This window comes from Heterodontus francisci, chromosome 12 (assembly GCF_036365525.1).
Source record: "Heterodontus francisci isolate sHetFra1 chromosome 12, sHetFra1.hap1, whole genome shotgun sequence".
In the NCBI taxonomy this organism is placed as follows: domain Eukaryota; kingdom Metazoa; phylum Chordata; class Chondrichthyes; order Heterodontiformes; family Heterodontidae; genus Heterodontus; species Heterodontus francisci.
This window is the reverse complement of record NC_090382.1, coordinates 67,714,433-67,728,635: the sequence shown is the minus strand read 5'-3', so window position 1 is coordinate 67,728,635 and position 14,203 is coordinate 67,714,433. Positions and strand designations below refer to the sequence as shown.

The window sequence follows — 14,203 nt, the reverse complement described above, 5'->3', positions numbered from 1 at the left end:
ACCCAAGTAACCCATATATATTGTCTTAAACTTATCAACATGCCCTACTACTTTAAGGATTTATGCATATGGATACCAAGGTATCTCTGTTCATCTGTACTTTTCAATCGTGTGCCATTTATACTGTTTTCCACATTAGTCCTCCCAAAGTGCATTATTCACATTTCTCTACATTGATCTCCATCTGCCATGCTTCTGCCTATTTCACTATCCTGACTATGCCGCCCTGAAGCCTGTAACTATCCTCATCATGAACTACTACATTGCTAAGTTTAGTATCATCTGCAAACTTTATAATGCTGCTCCCTACACCCAAGTCTAGACTGTTCATAAAAATTGGAGAGTAACGAACCCAAGACTGCAAAAAAAAAAGTTCCCCTTGAGGATCATCACTGCAAACCACTTCCCAATCTGATAAACATCCATCCACCACTACCCTTTATTTCCCGTCATTGAGAAGATTTTGCATCTATACCACCACTTTCCATCTTAACAAGTCTTCTGTGTGGAAGAAGCAAGGTTACTGCAGATGCTGGAAATCTGAAATAAGAAAGAAACAGAAAATGCTGGAAATACTCAGCAGGTCAATCCTGTGACCCTTCATCAAAACCCTTCTCAAACATTAAGTCTATTTCTCTCGCCACAGATGCTGCCTGACCCAAGTATTTCCAGCATTTTATATTTTTACTCCTGTGTGGCACTGTCGAGTGCATTCCAAAAGTGTAGACACACACATACACCCCCCCTGCCCACTGCACCACCTTGATCAATCTTCTGTAACCTCAAAGAATTGAATCAAGTCAGTCAGACATGATTTGCCTTTAACAAATCCGCGCTAGCTCTCCTTGATTAACTCACACATTTCCAAATAAGTTTACTTTGTCTTACTAGAGAAAAAAAAACGAATTCTTTTTTGTTAGCACATATATCCTTTCCACAGCAGATACAGGCTGGTGGAAGCCAGTTTAGAGCATCTCAGAATATTACATTAGCTCTTTTGACTAACCTCTACTCGACGTTCACTTTTTTCAAGGATCGATGAATTTTCTTGCTTTAGTTGATCCTGCTCATCCTGAAGTGACTGAATTCGGTCATTTGCTGCTGCAAGCTGCAAGAGTATTAAGAACAAGCATCAAATTAGATCACAGACTTGAAATAAAAATATTTTCAAATGGAACTACAAGAAAAACACCAGGAAATGATCTAGTCTGCATTATTCACCTCTTCCATTAGTTTTGCATTAGCTTTTTCCAATAAATCCAGTTTTGTCTGCAGATCAGAAACTGTACCACTGTTGAGCAGAAAGAGATTCCGTTGAATGTTGTCTTTAGTTAATGCATGACATCAAAATACTCTGATTAAGTCATCAGGTCAAGATACAAATGGTTACAGTTAATAACAAGTGTTTTCGTTGTGTTATTGCAAAAACACCATAGATCACATTCAAGCTTATGTATTTTTAAACAGAAGACATTACTGTACTTAGGGTGCTTATGGCATTAACAAGAGATAAATTTTTAAAAATTGCACACAGGACATGTGAAAGAACAAAAAGGATTTTTGGGGTTTTACCTTAAGTGTCTGTTGAGTTCTTCCACATAATGTTTCTGGTCTAGGATTGTAGTGAGTTCAGCATCCCTGAAGGTCAAGAAATAGAATCATAGACTATTGATCTTTAAACATCTCCAAGTCAAGTTGAACTCAGCAACTCTTCTCAAATTCAGACTTAACTTGAATGGCTCAAGAACAATTATGCTCCCAGATATATCATATACTATATGAAAAAATTTTAATTAATAATCTTGTAGCAAAGGAGCTTCTGGGGAAGAGGAATCATAACATGATATTTATACTTCAGAGTGATTTATTCAAGTCTGAAACCCATGTCTTAAATATGAACAAAGCAAACAACGTAGGTATGAGTGGCCAGCTGGCTAAGACAGATTGGTAAACTGGATTAAAAGATAATATGACAGGTAAGTAATGGCAAACATTTCAGGAAACAATTCATAATTTGCAAAAACTACACATTCTCTTAAAGAATAAAATCACAGTGGAAAAATGGTCTAACCATGGTTAACAAGTGAAGTTACAGATGTACAGATTAAAGGAAGAGGCTTATGTTGGCAAAAAAAAAAGTAGTAAGCCGAACTATTTTAGGAATCAGCCAAGCATGACCAACAAATTTGATAAAGAAAGAGGAAAGAGAACATAAGAACACAAGAACACAAGAACCCAAGAAATAAGAACAGGAGAAAAATCATACGGCCCCTTGAGCCTGCTCCGCCATTTAATACAATCATGGCTGACCTTCGGCTTCAACTCCATTTTCCCGTCCATTCGCCATATCCCTCAATTTCCCAAGACACCAATAACCTGTCTATCTCAGCCTTAAATATATTCAACGATGGAGCATTCACAACCCTCTGGGGTAGAGATTTCCAAAGATTCCAAACCCCTTAAGTGACGAAATTTCTCCTCATCTCAGTTCTAAATGGTCAACCCCTTATCCTGAGACTGTGCACACATGTTCTAAATTTCCCAGCCAGAGGAAAACAACCTCTCAGTATCAACCTTGTCAAGCCCCTTCAGAATCTTCTATATTTCAGTGAGACCACCCCTCATTCTTCTAAACTCCAGAGAATATAGACCAAATTTACTCAGCCTCTCACCACATAGGACAACCCTCTCATCCCTGGGATCAACCTAGTGAACTTTCATTGTACTGCCTTCAAGGCAAGTATATCCTTCCTTAGATATTGAGACTAAAACTGTGTACAGTACTCGAGGTGTGGTCTCACCAAAGCCCTGCATAATTCTAGCAAGACTTCCTTATTCTTACACTCTTGCAATAAAAGCCAACATGCCATTTGCCGTCCTGATAGCATGCAGTAAGGTACAGCAAGCAAACTTTGTGTTCCATGTACAAATACACCCAAGTCCATCTGAATATTTAAAAGTTTCATGCCTTTTAAAAAATACTCTGCTTTTCTGTTCTTACTACCAAAGCGAATAACCTCACACTTGCCCACATCATATTCCATCTGTCATCCAATTTCTTTTCAGCCTCTGTCCTCCTCACAGCTTGCATTCCTACATAGCTTTGTATCATCAGCAAACTTAGATACATTATCTACCTCTTTGTAATTAGCTGATGCCCGAGCACGGATTCTTGTGGCACTCCACTAATTAGAGCCTGTTAACTTGAAAATGCCCAGTTTATCTCGGTTTGGTTAATAGACAGGAAGCAATCATCCATTCATGCTAATATATTACCCCCAACTCCATGAGCCCTCATCTTGCGTATTAACCTCGTGTGGCACCTTAATGAATGCCTTTTGGAAATCCAAATATACTACATCTACTGGTTCACCTCGATCAACCCGACTAGCAAAAGACAAACAGATTGGAGAAACTTCTATAGGTATGAAAAAGGAAGAGATTAGCGAAAGTAAACATGGGTCCCCTAGAGGCAGAGAGCAGAAAAATTATAATAGGAAATAGGAAACGTTAAAGAGAGTACTTTGTCTTCACCGTAGAAGACATTATGGAAATAGTGGACAGCAAAGGGGTTTGTGAAATTGAGGAACATAAAGAGATTAGGATTAGTAAAAAAAAAAGTACTGGAGAAATTAGCAGGACTAAAAGCTGACTAATCGTCTGTACCTGATGGCCTACATCATATGGTTTTAATAAAGAGGTGGCTGCAGAGATAGTGGATGCATTGGTTTAGATCTTCCCTAGATGCTGGAACGGTTCCCATGGATTGTAAAGTAGCAAACAACCTGATTATTCAAGAAAGGAGGGAGAGAAGAAAACAAAAAAAAAAAAAGGGAACTAAAGGCCAGTTAGCCTGATATCAGTGTTAGGGAAAACACTAGAATCGATTATTTGGGACATAACAGGGCATGTGGAAAATCATAATAGGTTGGATTTTGTGGTCAGTGGTGATGAAACTATGCTCGCTGCTGACCTCGAACAAAGCTGCCCACAAAAGATCTACTTGTTTCTGTGGCAAGGTTTTCCTCTTTCCCAACAGCAATTTAAATCTGGTGCCAAGTCAAGGAGATGTCGGTGTGCAGCAACAGTGGTGCCAGCGACAATGACTTGCACCTTTAACATAATAAAATGGCCCAAAGTGCTTCACAAGGGCATTATGAAACAAGGTATGACAGCAAATCATAAGGAAATTTTAAGGCAGATGACCAAAAGGAGCATCATAAAAGAGGAAAGTGCAGTAGAGGGGCAAAGGGGTTTGGGAAGAGATTCCACAGCTCAGGGCCGAAGCAGCTGAAGGCATGGCCAGCAATTAAAACTGTAGATGCCCAAGAAGTCAGAAGTAGTGGAGTGCAGATATCTTGGAGGGTTGTGGAGCTGGAGGAGATTACAGAGATAGGAAGGGACTTGAAAGCAAGGATGAAAACTAAAAAAAAAAAATGAAAAATAAGGCATTGCTTAATAGACAGTCAAATGTAGGTCAGCGATCACAGGGGTGATGGGGTGAATGAAGCTTGGTGCAAGTTAGAACACAGGCAGCATTATTTTGAATGACCTTAAGTTCAGAGGGAAGAATGTGGGAGGCTGGACAGTAGTGTGTTGAAATAGTTACGTCTAGATGTAACAAATAAAGGCCTGCTCAGGTCAGGAAAAAAAAACCTGACCCAAACCAGACAGAACCACATCGGACCAGAGCCTGACCCGGCCCGGAGTCCTTCCATTTTTTCCAGTGCCTGACCCAACCACCGGAATGTTCACTTTACCTACCTTCCGATTCCGAATCAAATTTTCACTTTTTCAGTTTGTGCAGATAAGCAACAACAACTGTAATTGGACTTGAAAGGTTGTTTAAAAAGATGAAGATTGGAGCTATGGTCAGTCACGAGTTAAACAGAAACCAATGGAGTTGTGCCACACTGTACCAGTATCTGTATTGCTTAAAATAAACACAGCAATTGCCCGAAGGCTCAGAAAATATTATACACTACCTAGACTCCTGCTTTACAGGTTGAAATACTTGCAAGTTTATCCAGTGAGCAGCTGAGATGCAGAGACCCGGAAGGTCCGGAGTGATTATATATATAGTATATTAAAAAAAATAAAATGATCATTGTCAGGACTCTAGTCTACACACATATAGTACTGGTAACTGTGTGGGAACAGAAAGGGAAGCCATTGCAGGTAATTCTCTGGCTACAATTAGATTGATAAGAATGAAACTAGCTAAATCACATTAAAGAATTCACACACTGCAAACCAGAAAGGGAAAAGCATTTATATCCTTCACTTTTAAATTTTCAGATAGGAGAATAAATAATTATTTAGATTGGATTAACATAGAAACTAAAAGAATTAAAATTAAAAATGCAGATTTTTTTTAAAATGGAGAAAATTGACATTCCACAAATATAAAATTAGCTTCACAGGATCAGTGAGGACATTTAGCAGTATTTATGAAGTTAGTATGCCGTTAAAAACCAGTTACACCTCATTTAACAAGGTGCAACATTTTCAAGCGTTTTTACAGTGAGATGGAGAAGAGGAGTGGAAGTTTGTCAACTCAATTAATTTCCCATTTATTGCAGTCTTGGGGTGCCATAACAGCACACTCTGTGAAAAGCATAGAATTGCTGACAACTTCTGGATTTCTACATAATTCTGCACTTGTGTGTACTCCAGAAGTTTCCGTCAGTTTCAGTGGAGTAATGGGGAATGCTGACAGTTTTACCATTACTACTACTGCAATTCCACACCAATGATCGGCTCTGCCCAACACAAATTTATGAAAGGAAAATAGCATTTGACAAATCTGTTAAAAGATTTTGCGATTTTAACTAGAATCATAGAATTGGTACAGCACAGGAGGCCATTCAACCCACCATATCTGCACTGGCTCTCCAAAGGAACAATTTACCTAGTACCACTCCCCTGCCTTCCCCCTGTAGCCCTGCAGATTCTTCCTTTTCAGATAACAATCCAATTCCCTCTTGAATGCCTCCAGCACACTCAGGCAGTGCATTCCGGATCCTAACCACTCTGTGAAAAAATGTTTTACATGTTGCAATTGCTTCTTTTGCCAATTACCTTAAATCTGTGCCCGCTTGTTCTCTATCCTTCCACCAATGGGAACAGTTTTTCCCTATCTACTCTGTCCCAACCCCTCATGATTTTGAATATTTTATTTTGTCTCTCCGCGTTCTTCCTACAAAAATGAATCACTTCACACTTCTCTGCATTAAATTTCATCTGCCACTTGTCTGCCCATTCCACCAACCTGTCTATGTTCTTTTGAAGTTCAGCACTATCCTCCTCACAATGCTTCCAAGTTTTGTATCAATTGCAAATTTTGCCCTGCACACCAAGCTCTAGGTCAATAATATATGTCAGGAAGAGCAAGGGTCCCAACACTAACCCCCTGGAGAACTCCACTACAAACCTTCCAAAAAAAAAATCCATTAACCATTACTCTGTTTCCTGTCACTCAGCCAATTTCGTACTCATGTTCCATGAGCTTTAACTTTGCTCACCAGTCTGTTGTGCAGCACTTTATCAAATGCATTTTGGAAGTCCATGTACACCACATCAACAACATCACCCTCATCAACCTTCTCTGTTAGCTCAAAAAGCTGCAGCAAGTTAAACACTATTTACCCTCAACAAATCTGTGCTGGCTTTCCTTAATTATGGAATTTGCCCAAGTGACCATTAATTTTGTTCTGAATTATCCTTTCGAAAAACTTCCCCACCACAAAGGTTAAAGTGACTGGCCTGTAGTTGCTGGGCTTATCTTTACACCCTTTTTTGAACAACGATGTAACATTTGCAATTGTCCAGTCCTCTGGCACCACTTCCGAGTCGAAGACTGGAAAATTATGGCCAATGCCTCCAGCAACTTCCACTCTCACTTCCCTCAGTATCATTGAATGCATCTCATCCGGTCCTGGTGCCATATCAATTTTAAGTATAGATAACCCATCCAATACCACCTCCTCGTCAATTTTAAACCCTTCAAAGATCTGAATTACCTCCTTTTTCACCATGACCTGTGCAGTATCTTTTTCCTTGCTAAAAAATAGATGCAAAGTATTCATTTAATACCTCAGTCATGTCCCCTGCCTCCCTGCATTTTTAGTCCCTAATCAGGCCCACTCCTCCTTTTACTCTTTATGTGCCTATCGAAGACATTTGGGTTCCCTTTTAAATTAGCTGCCAGTCTCTTTCCAAACTCTCTCTCTACTTCTCTTACTTGCTTTTTCACTTCCCCTCTGAACCTTCCATCTTAATCTCTAACGCATAGCCAACTAAAACCTATGATACAATGATCACTGTCCCCTAAATGCACTCCTACTGATTCTTGATCCACTTGGCCCACCTCATTTCCAAGAATCAGATGCCTCCTTTCTCAGTGGACTGGAAACATACCGCTGTAGGAAATTTTCTTGAACACATTCTAGGAACTCTTGCCCCTCTTACTACTACTATCCCAGTTGCTATTTGGATAACTGGAGACCCCATTATAACTACTCTAAAATTCTTGCAAATTTGTTCCTCTATATCTTTCCCACCTGGCCTATAGACTGCATTGAACAATGTAACTGCACATTTTTTGTTCCTTAGCTCTAGCCAAATAGAATCTGTCCTTAACCCTTCTGGGAAATCCTCTCTCTCCAGCACTGCAATGTTCTCCTTAATCAATACTGCCACCTCTCCCAGCTTTCCTGAACACCTTTACCCAGGAATATTTAACATCCAGACCTGCCCTTCTTTGAGCCAGATCTGTTATAGCCACATCATATTTCCACATGACAATCTGTGCCTGTAACTCACCAATCATATTTACTAAACTCTGCACATTCACATGATTGCACAATAACCCTAATTTACACTTTGTTTTCTTCCTTACTCTGAACCCACCTAATACCTTACTATTTCCTACTCCAGTGCTCTCTGTCTCCCCCAGTATTGTGCGCACCTTGGTAATCCTCTCTGATATTACCTCCTGGTTCCCATACTCCTGCCAATTTAGTTTAAACCCTCCCCAATAGCACTAGCAAACTGCCTAGCAGAGTGGGTAAGGCGGGGGGTGGGGGGGGCGAACATGCGGCTGTAATGTATTTTCAAAAAGCATTCGATAAGGTGCCACACAAGAGATTACACAAAATTAATGCTCTTGGGATCGGGGGGGGGGGGGGGGGGGGGGGGGTCATTTTTTTTGGCCTGGAATGAGGATTGGTTAACGGACAGAAAACAGAGACTAGGGATAAATGCGCCATTTTCAGGTTGGCAGGTTGTAACTAGCAGGGCAACATAAGGCTCAGTACTTGGGCCTCAGCTATTTACAATCTAGAGCAATGACTTAGATGAGAGGACCAATTGTAATGTATCCAGGTTTCCTGATGATACCAATTTACATGGGAAAGTAAGCTGTGAGGACATAAAGAAGCTGTAAAGGGATACAGAAAGGTTAAGTGAGTGGGCAGATGGAATAGAGTGTGGAGAATTGTGAAGTTATCCAGTTATGGTTGGAAAAATAGAACAGAATATTTTTTTAAATGGTGAGAGACTGGGAAATATTGATATTCAGAGGAACCTGGGTGTCCTTATCCAAGAATCACAGAAAGTTAACATGCAGGTACAGTAAGCAATTAGGAGGGAAATGGCATGTTATACTTCAATCCCTTTGAAATAAAGGCCAAGAGTAAAAGTCTTCCTGCAATTATACAAGGCCTTGGTCAGACCTGGAGTAGAGTGTACAGTTTTGGTCTCCTTACCTAAGGAAGGACATACTTGCCTCAGAGGGAATGCAATGAAGGTTCACTAGATTGATTCCGAGGCTGAGGAGAAATTGAGCAGACTAGGCCTATATTCCCTACTGTTTAAAAAAAAATAAGAGGCGATCTCATTAAAACATAGAAAGCTTCTTTAGGGACTTGACAGGGTAGATGCTGGGAAGTCGAGAACTAGGGGGGTCACAGTTTCAGCATAAGGGGTCAGCCATTTAGGACCAACATGAGGAGATATTTCTACAAAGGGATGTGAATCTTTGGAATTCTCTATCCAGAAGGCTGTAGATGCTCAGTCATGAGAATGTTCAAGACAGTATCCAAAAATCTATCAATCTCTAAGGGAATCAATGGATATAGGGATAGTGAAGGAAGGTAGAGCTAATGTAGCAGTTCAAACACAATCTTATTCAATGGCAGAGGAGGCTCAAAGGGCCTAGTCCTGCTCCTATTTCTTACGTTCTGTATGTCAATGGACATGTTTGATTGCAGACTTTGTAGGGGAGATTTTAATAAAATACGGGAAATGAATACAATGATTCAGTTTCTCCCCGTGTCTAAGGCAGGAAATACCACACAAGTTTCTATCAATCAGGGGATTCCTCAAAGGTAAGGCTGCTCTTAAGTTCAGATTCAGAATGAAGGCATCTACCAGAGATAAATTCTTAGAAACAATCCTTGTTTGCAGAGAAACGCATTAAGCTTCACCTTTTTTCAAGTTAATTTTTCATCCTGTTCCAAGTTCTTTTTTCCCCCTCGAAAAGGTTCCCCTGAATATGTTCTGTTCCACACTCAAAGTGGATAAGCAAGCTTTTCAAGTTTCAGAAAGATATTCCAAGTTGTTTCGAACACAGCTAATTGATTCTCAGATTTTCTGTTGTGGGGGGAGGAGAAAGGAAAACATAACAACCATGCCCCCTCCCCGCCAGTCAAACCAGGTGATTCTCAAAACATACAGGCACAACCTTCCATGAAATCCTACCCTATTAAAAAGGACATCAATACCTTCAGGAGATGAGGGATGTGGATAAAAATTCAAGTAAAATCTTTGTCACACTTGGTAGTAAAGGCCTGCTACTCAACCTGAACTTGACAACGTGTCGGGTTTGGGTGAGGTCACTCTTCCAGGTCCGGCTTTCGGGCTTGGGTCGGGTCCGGTTCGGACATACACTGTATTAATTGGACTTGAAAGGTTGTTTAAAAAGATGAAAATTGGAGCCACGATGTCAGTGATGGTTTGGTCACGAGTTAAACAGAAACCCATGGAGTTGTGCCCAGACAGGTTGTGCCACACTGTACCAGTATCGGTATTGCTTAAAATAAACACAGCAATTGCCCGAAGGCTCAGAAAATATTATACATTACCTAGTCTCCAGCTTTACAGGTTGAAATACTTGCTGCAAGTTTATCCAGTGAGCAGTTGAGATGCAGAGACCGGGAAGGTCCTGAGTGATTAATTATTATAAAATATACAGTATTTATATATATAAAATATATAATGATCACAGTCAGGACTCTAGCCTATACATACAGTAATGTGTAGACTAGAGTCCTGACAGCGATCATTTTATATTTTTTATATAAATACTGCATATTTTATAATAATTAATCACTCAGGACCTTCCCGGTCTCTGCATCTCAACTGCTCACTGGATAAACTTGCAGCAAGCATTTCAAACTGAAAAAGTGAAAAACAGATTTGGAATCGGAAGTTAGGTAAAGCGAACATTCCAGTGGTGGGGTCGGGCTCGGCGCGGGAAATAAAAAGGAAGGACTCGGGCTGGGTCCGATGTGGTTCTGTCGGGTTCGGGTTGGTTTTTTTCCCCCTGACCTGAGCAGGCCGCTACTTGATAGCGCACAGACCAGTCATACACGAACTGACTTGTTATTAACTTATACTAGATAAAACATACCAGTTATAGAAAGTAAATAAAAAGCAAAAAGCTAAACAAAGTCTGTATTGTTAAATCCCATTTTACAGCACAATGGAAATGTTGCTTTTGGAATGGCGTCAGATGTAATATTACAGAAACAGCTTGCTGGATAATAACTTGAATTTTGGTATAAACTAGCTCCTACTCATATTTAAAGCAAATGATTACTATGCAAAAATGTAAAGATATGTAAGGGCAGACACTTTTATCATTGTTAAGCTGTCAAAGTAAAATAAAAACACTAATTTAAAAAGCTTTACATAGATGTTAAATTTGACTACTCACTGTTTGGGGTCAGTACTGTTCTGAACTCCATCTTTAAGGTACAGCGAGAAGTCAATCACCCCAACCTAAAAGTCATGGCCAAAAAATTTATTAGAACAAACTATATCGGAGGCAAAAAAAAGCAGAATTGAGCTCAAATTCTTCCCAAAAATCAAAAATTTTTTTGGCCTTGCAACAAAAATATTTTCAGTTGACTCGGACATTTAGAGCAAGGGTTCTCAAACTGGGGTCTGCGTAGCTCTGTGGGGTCCGTCGAGATTTTCCGGGGGTCTGCAAAATAATCTCTCTAGCAGCTGAGAGAGCGAGTGTGAGAAAAACACGAGGAAAAAGGCAAGCCTCCCACCTTGCATAAGTTAATGGCAACTAACGTTTGTCCCCCACTAGTAGCTGACAAGATGGTTTTCAGCAGTGAATCCCGCACTTACTTTTGACGGGAGGAAAGGGAAAGTGGGATGCCATCTGCTGCTGTGATACTAGGATGCATTCAATTTGGACTCACAGAACAAGTACCATTAAAATGCTCCCTGACCTGCTGAGTATTTCCCACATTTTCATACGTATATATCAATTTCTTGTTGGTTTGTTTCTTATAATCGTGAAAACATTGTCTTTTGTTTGGTTTACTGAAATCTTCTACTTGATGCCATAATGTAAATTCCTTGCATGATTAAATAATACGGAGAAACTGGGCTGGGTTTGCACAGGTCTGTAAAATATTTCAGAGAATGTCATTCAATTGAGTATGCTGCAACAGAATTGGAGGGAAGGAAAGTGAACAACAATTTATATTTATATAGTTCCTTTAACATAATAAAATATCTCTTGGTGCTTCACAGAAGCATTATAAAACAAAGTATGACACCAAGCCACAAAAGGAGATATGTCAGCTAACCAAAAGCTTGGTCAAAGAGGTAGGTTTGAAAAAAAATCTTAAAGGGAGGAAAGCGAGGTGTAGGAAGGGTATTCCAGAGCTTGGGGCCTAGGAAACTGAAGGTGTAAGAACCAAATAGAGGAGCAATTTAAGTGAAGGAAATCAAGCACCAAGAATGCTCATGAGGCCAGAATTAGAGTGTTGTATGATTGCCTTTAAGAGCAATATCCCTTTAAGATCTTAGTATGCTAACGAACTAAGTACCAGGACGCAGTCATGTGACTCAGAGCCAGAGTCACTCTGCAACTGTAACACCCAGAGTAATTGTTCTGTAAACAGCTCTGTACTGTATATAATATTAAGCCGTAATAAACTTGTTTGAGATCTTCAGAACTGGACTCCATGCATAAGTCGAAGATGTAAGACATATGCCTACCGCACAAGATAAGGAAGACTCCAGAGATGTCTTGGAGTTTTCAACTTTTTGGCACCATACATTCCAAATTTTTCTGGTAAAGCATCATCGCTGAGAGGCAGGAGGACCATCAGCATTTGTTTGCGTGTCTCAAACAAGCATCGTCAGCAGAAACCTGTACCCTGGAGTACTACGACCCAAGGAACACAATCTTGGAAGTCGACCCCTCACAGAAAGGGCTAGGAGTGTGTATCCTACAGGATGGCATGCCAATTGCACTCGGATCCAAATGTTTATCCTCAGCACTGTCCAACTACTCAAACAGAGTGAACCATTTGCTCTGATGCTTGGGATCACAAGGTTCCACACCTACCTGCATGGCAAGCAGTTCACGGTGGAAACAATCTGGTGCAGACCATTGCCAAGCACACCACCTCGACTACAGCGGCTCTTAGTGAAAGTCCAGGGGTACGACTTTGATGTCTACTACAAACCGGGAACCAAAATGGTCACCTTGGATACACTGAGTAGATTGCCAGACCAGAGAAAGAATGAAGAAGTCTCACTGGATCTACAAGTGGACTGTATGGACACTGATGTGGAAGATGTGCTCTAAATCGATTTGTTGCATTTTGGTCAGCACAAATGTGACCAACTACAATCAGACAACATGAAGAACTCATTACATAGTGGCAACTGTGGTGAGAAGACAAAGTCTAAGTTGAAGACCATGAGTCAAGATGCTTTGAAAACGACCTTCCTAGAGCCAAAAGGGAGAAAGTTCCACAGAAATACTGGCTCAAACAGTTAAAGAAAAATAACTTCAAGCTGTAGAAGACAGAACACAGAACAAAAGGCTGCAAGTAAATTGGGCGAGTCATTGTTTCGACAGCGAGGGATACTGCTTTAAAAAAAAAAGCTTTGAAGTCCTCCAAAAGATCGACTTTTTTCAAAAACAGCATGTGAAAAAAGAGAGACCTGACTTCCCTCCCAGGCTGATCGAGGTTGGCACCATTACAGGAGGTTCCGTTATGGAAAAAAAGCACGGGAAAACCTGATCACTGCAGAGCCTTCATCCATGTAGCCCAAGTTTTAAAAAAAACCATTAAACCACTCGTGCGTGGATAAGAGCTTCCATTCACGAAGCCACAGTAAAAAGAAACTCATAAACCCACTCGAGTGTGATCATAAACTGGCAAAACAAAACCTATTGAACTGCCTATTGAAAAGTTGTGTAAACAGAAGTTTAAGCGCTGGAAGCAAGATAAAAACACAGCACAAGCAAATACCTGCTTCAGTCAATCGAAGCAGCTGGTATAAAATAAAAGTTTCTTGAAGGGGGAAACAGTGCTGAATCACAGAACACGTCTCAAAGCAAGTTTTAAAGCACAAGTACAGCAGAAATATTGATACCAAATTTTCCAGCATGAACTGGAAGGCATTTGATATCCTATCCAAGTTCCAACTGTTCAAAGAAAGAATGCAGTTATTCTTCACAGATCAACTAATTGTAGAACCAGAATAACAGGTAGTAAAAATACTAATAGCAGTTGGAAATGAGGGATTACACAGAATCAACACCTCTGGACTATCTGACGAGGATCAGAAAGATCCTGCAAAGATATCGAAAATGCTAGAAGATCAGCTCCAATTAAAAGTGCATTTTAGAATTCATGTCCTACAGGCAACAGCCACAGGAATCAATAGACCAATTTGTCAGTAGATACTGTAGTAAGGGCAACGAATGAGACTTCTCAGAAACTGAGCCGTCGGACCGAATAATGTAGCTAGTGATTGTATCGACACCCATTGAAACGTTTCAGAAAGACTTCTTGGGGCAAAAAGAAAGGTCACAACATTTATGTGCTGCTGGAATAGGGCAGGAAGTACAAAGTCATTGTAGCTGGACAACAGCACC

The 14,203-nt window shown here is 40.2% G+C and overlaps 1 protein-coding gene across 3 annotated transcripts in view; it reads right to left on the bottom strand.

Moving 5' to 3' along the window:
• The window catches only part of rufy1 (RUN and FYVE domain containing 1), an 84,027-nt gene that overhangs the window by 55,920 nt on the left and 13,904 nt on the right, over positions 1 to 14,203 (bottom strand). For all 3 annotated transcript variants that reach the window (XM_068043549.1, XM_068043550.1, XM_068043551.1), the window contains exons 6-9: positions 11,000 to 11,064; positions 1,573 to 1,638; positions 1,222 to 1,291; positions 1,007 to 1,108 (exon numbers count right to left, since the gene is read on the bottom strand). In XM_068043549.1, coding sequence (XP_067899650.1) covers positions 1,007 to 1,108; positions 1,222 to 1,291; positions 1,573 to 1,638; positions 11,000 to 11,064 — 303 coding nt within the window. The remainder of the gene's footprint in view (positions 1 to 1,006; positions 1,109 to 1,221; positions 1,292 to 1,572; positions 1,639 to 10,999; positions 11,065 to 14,203) is intronic.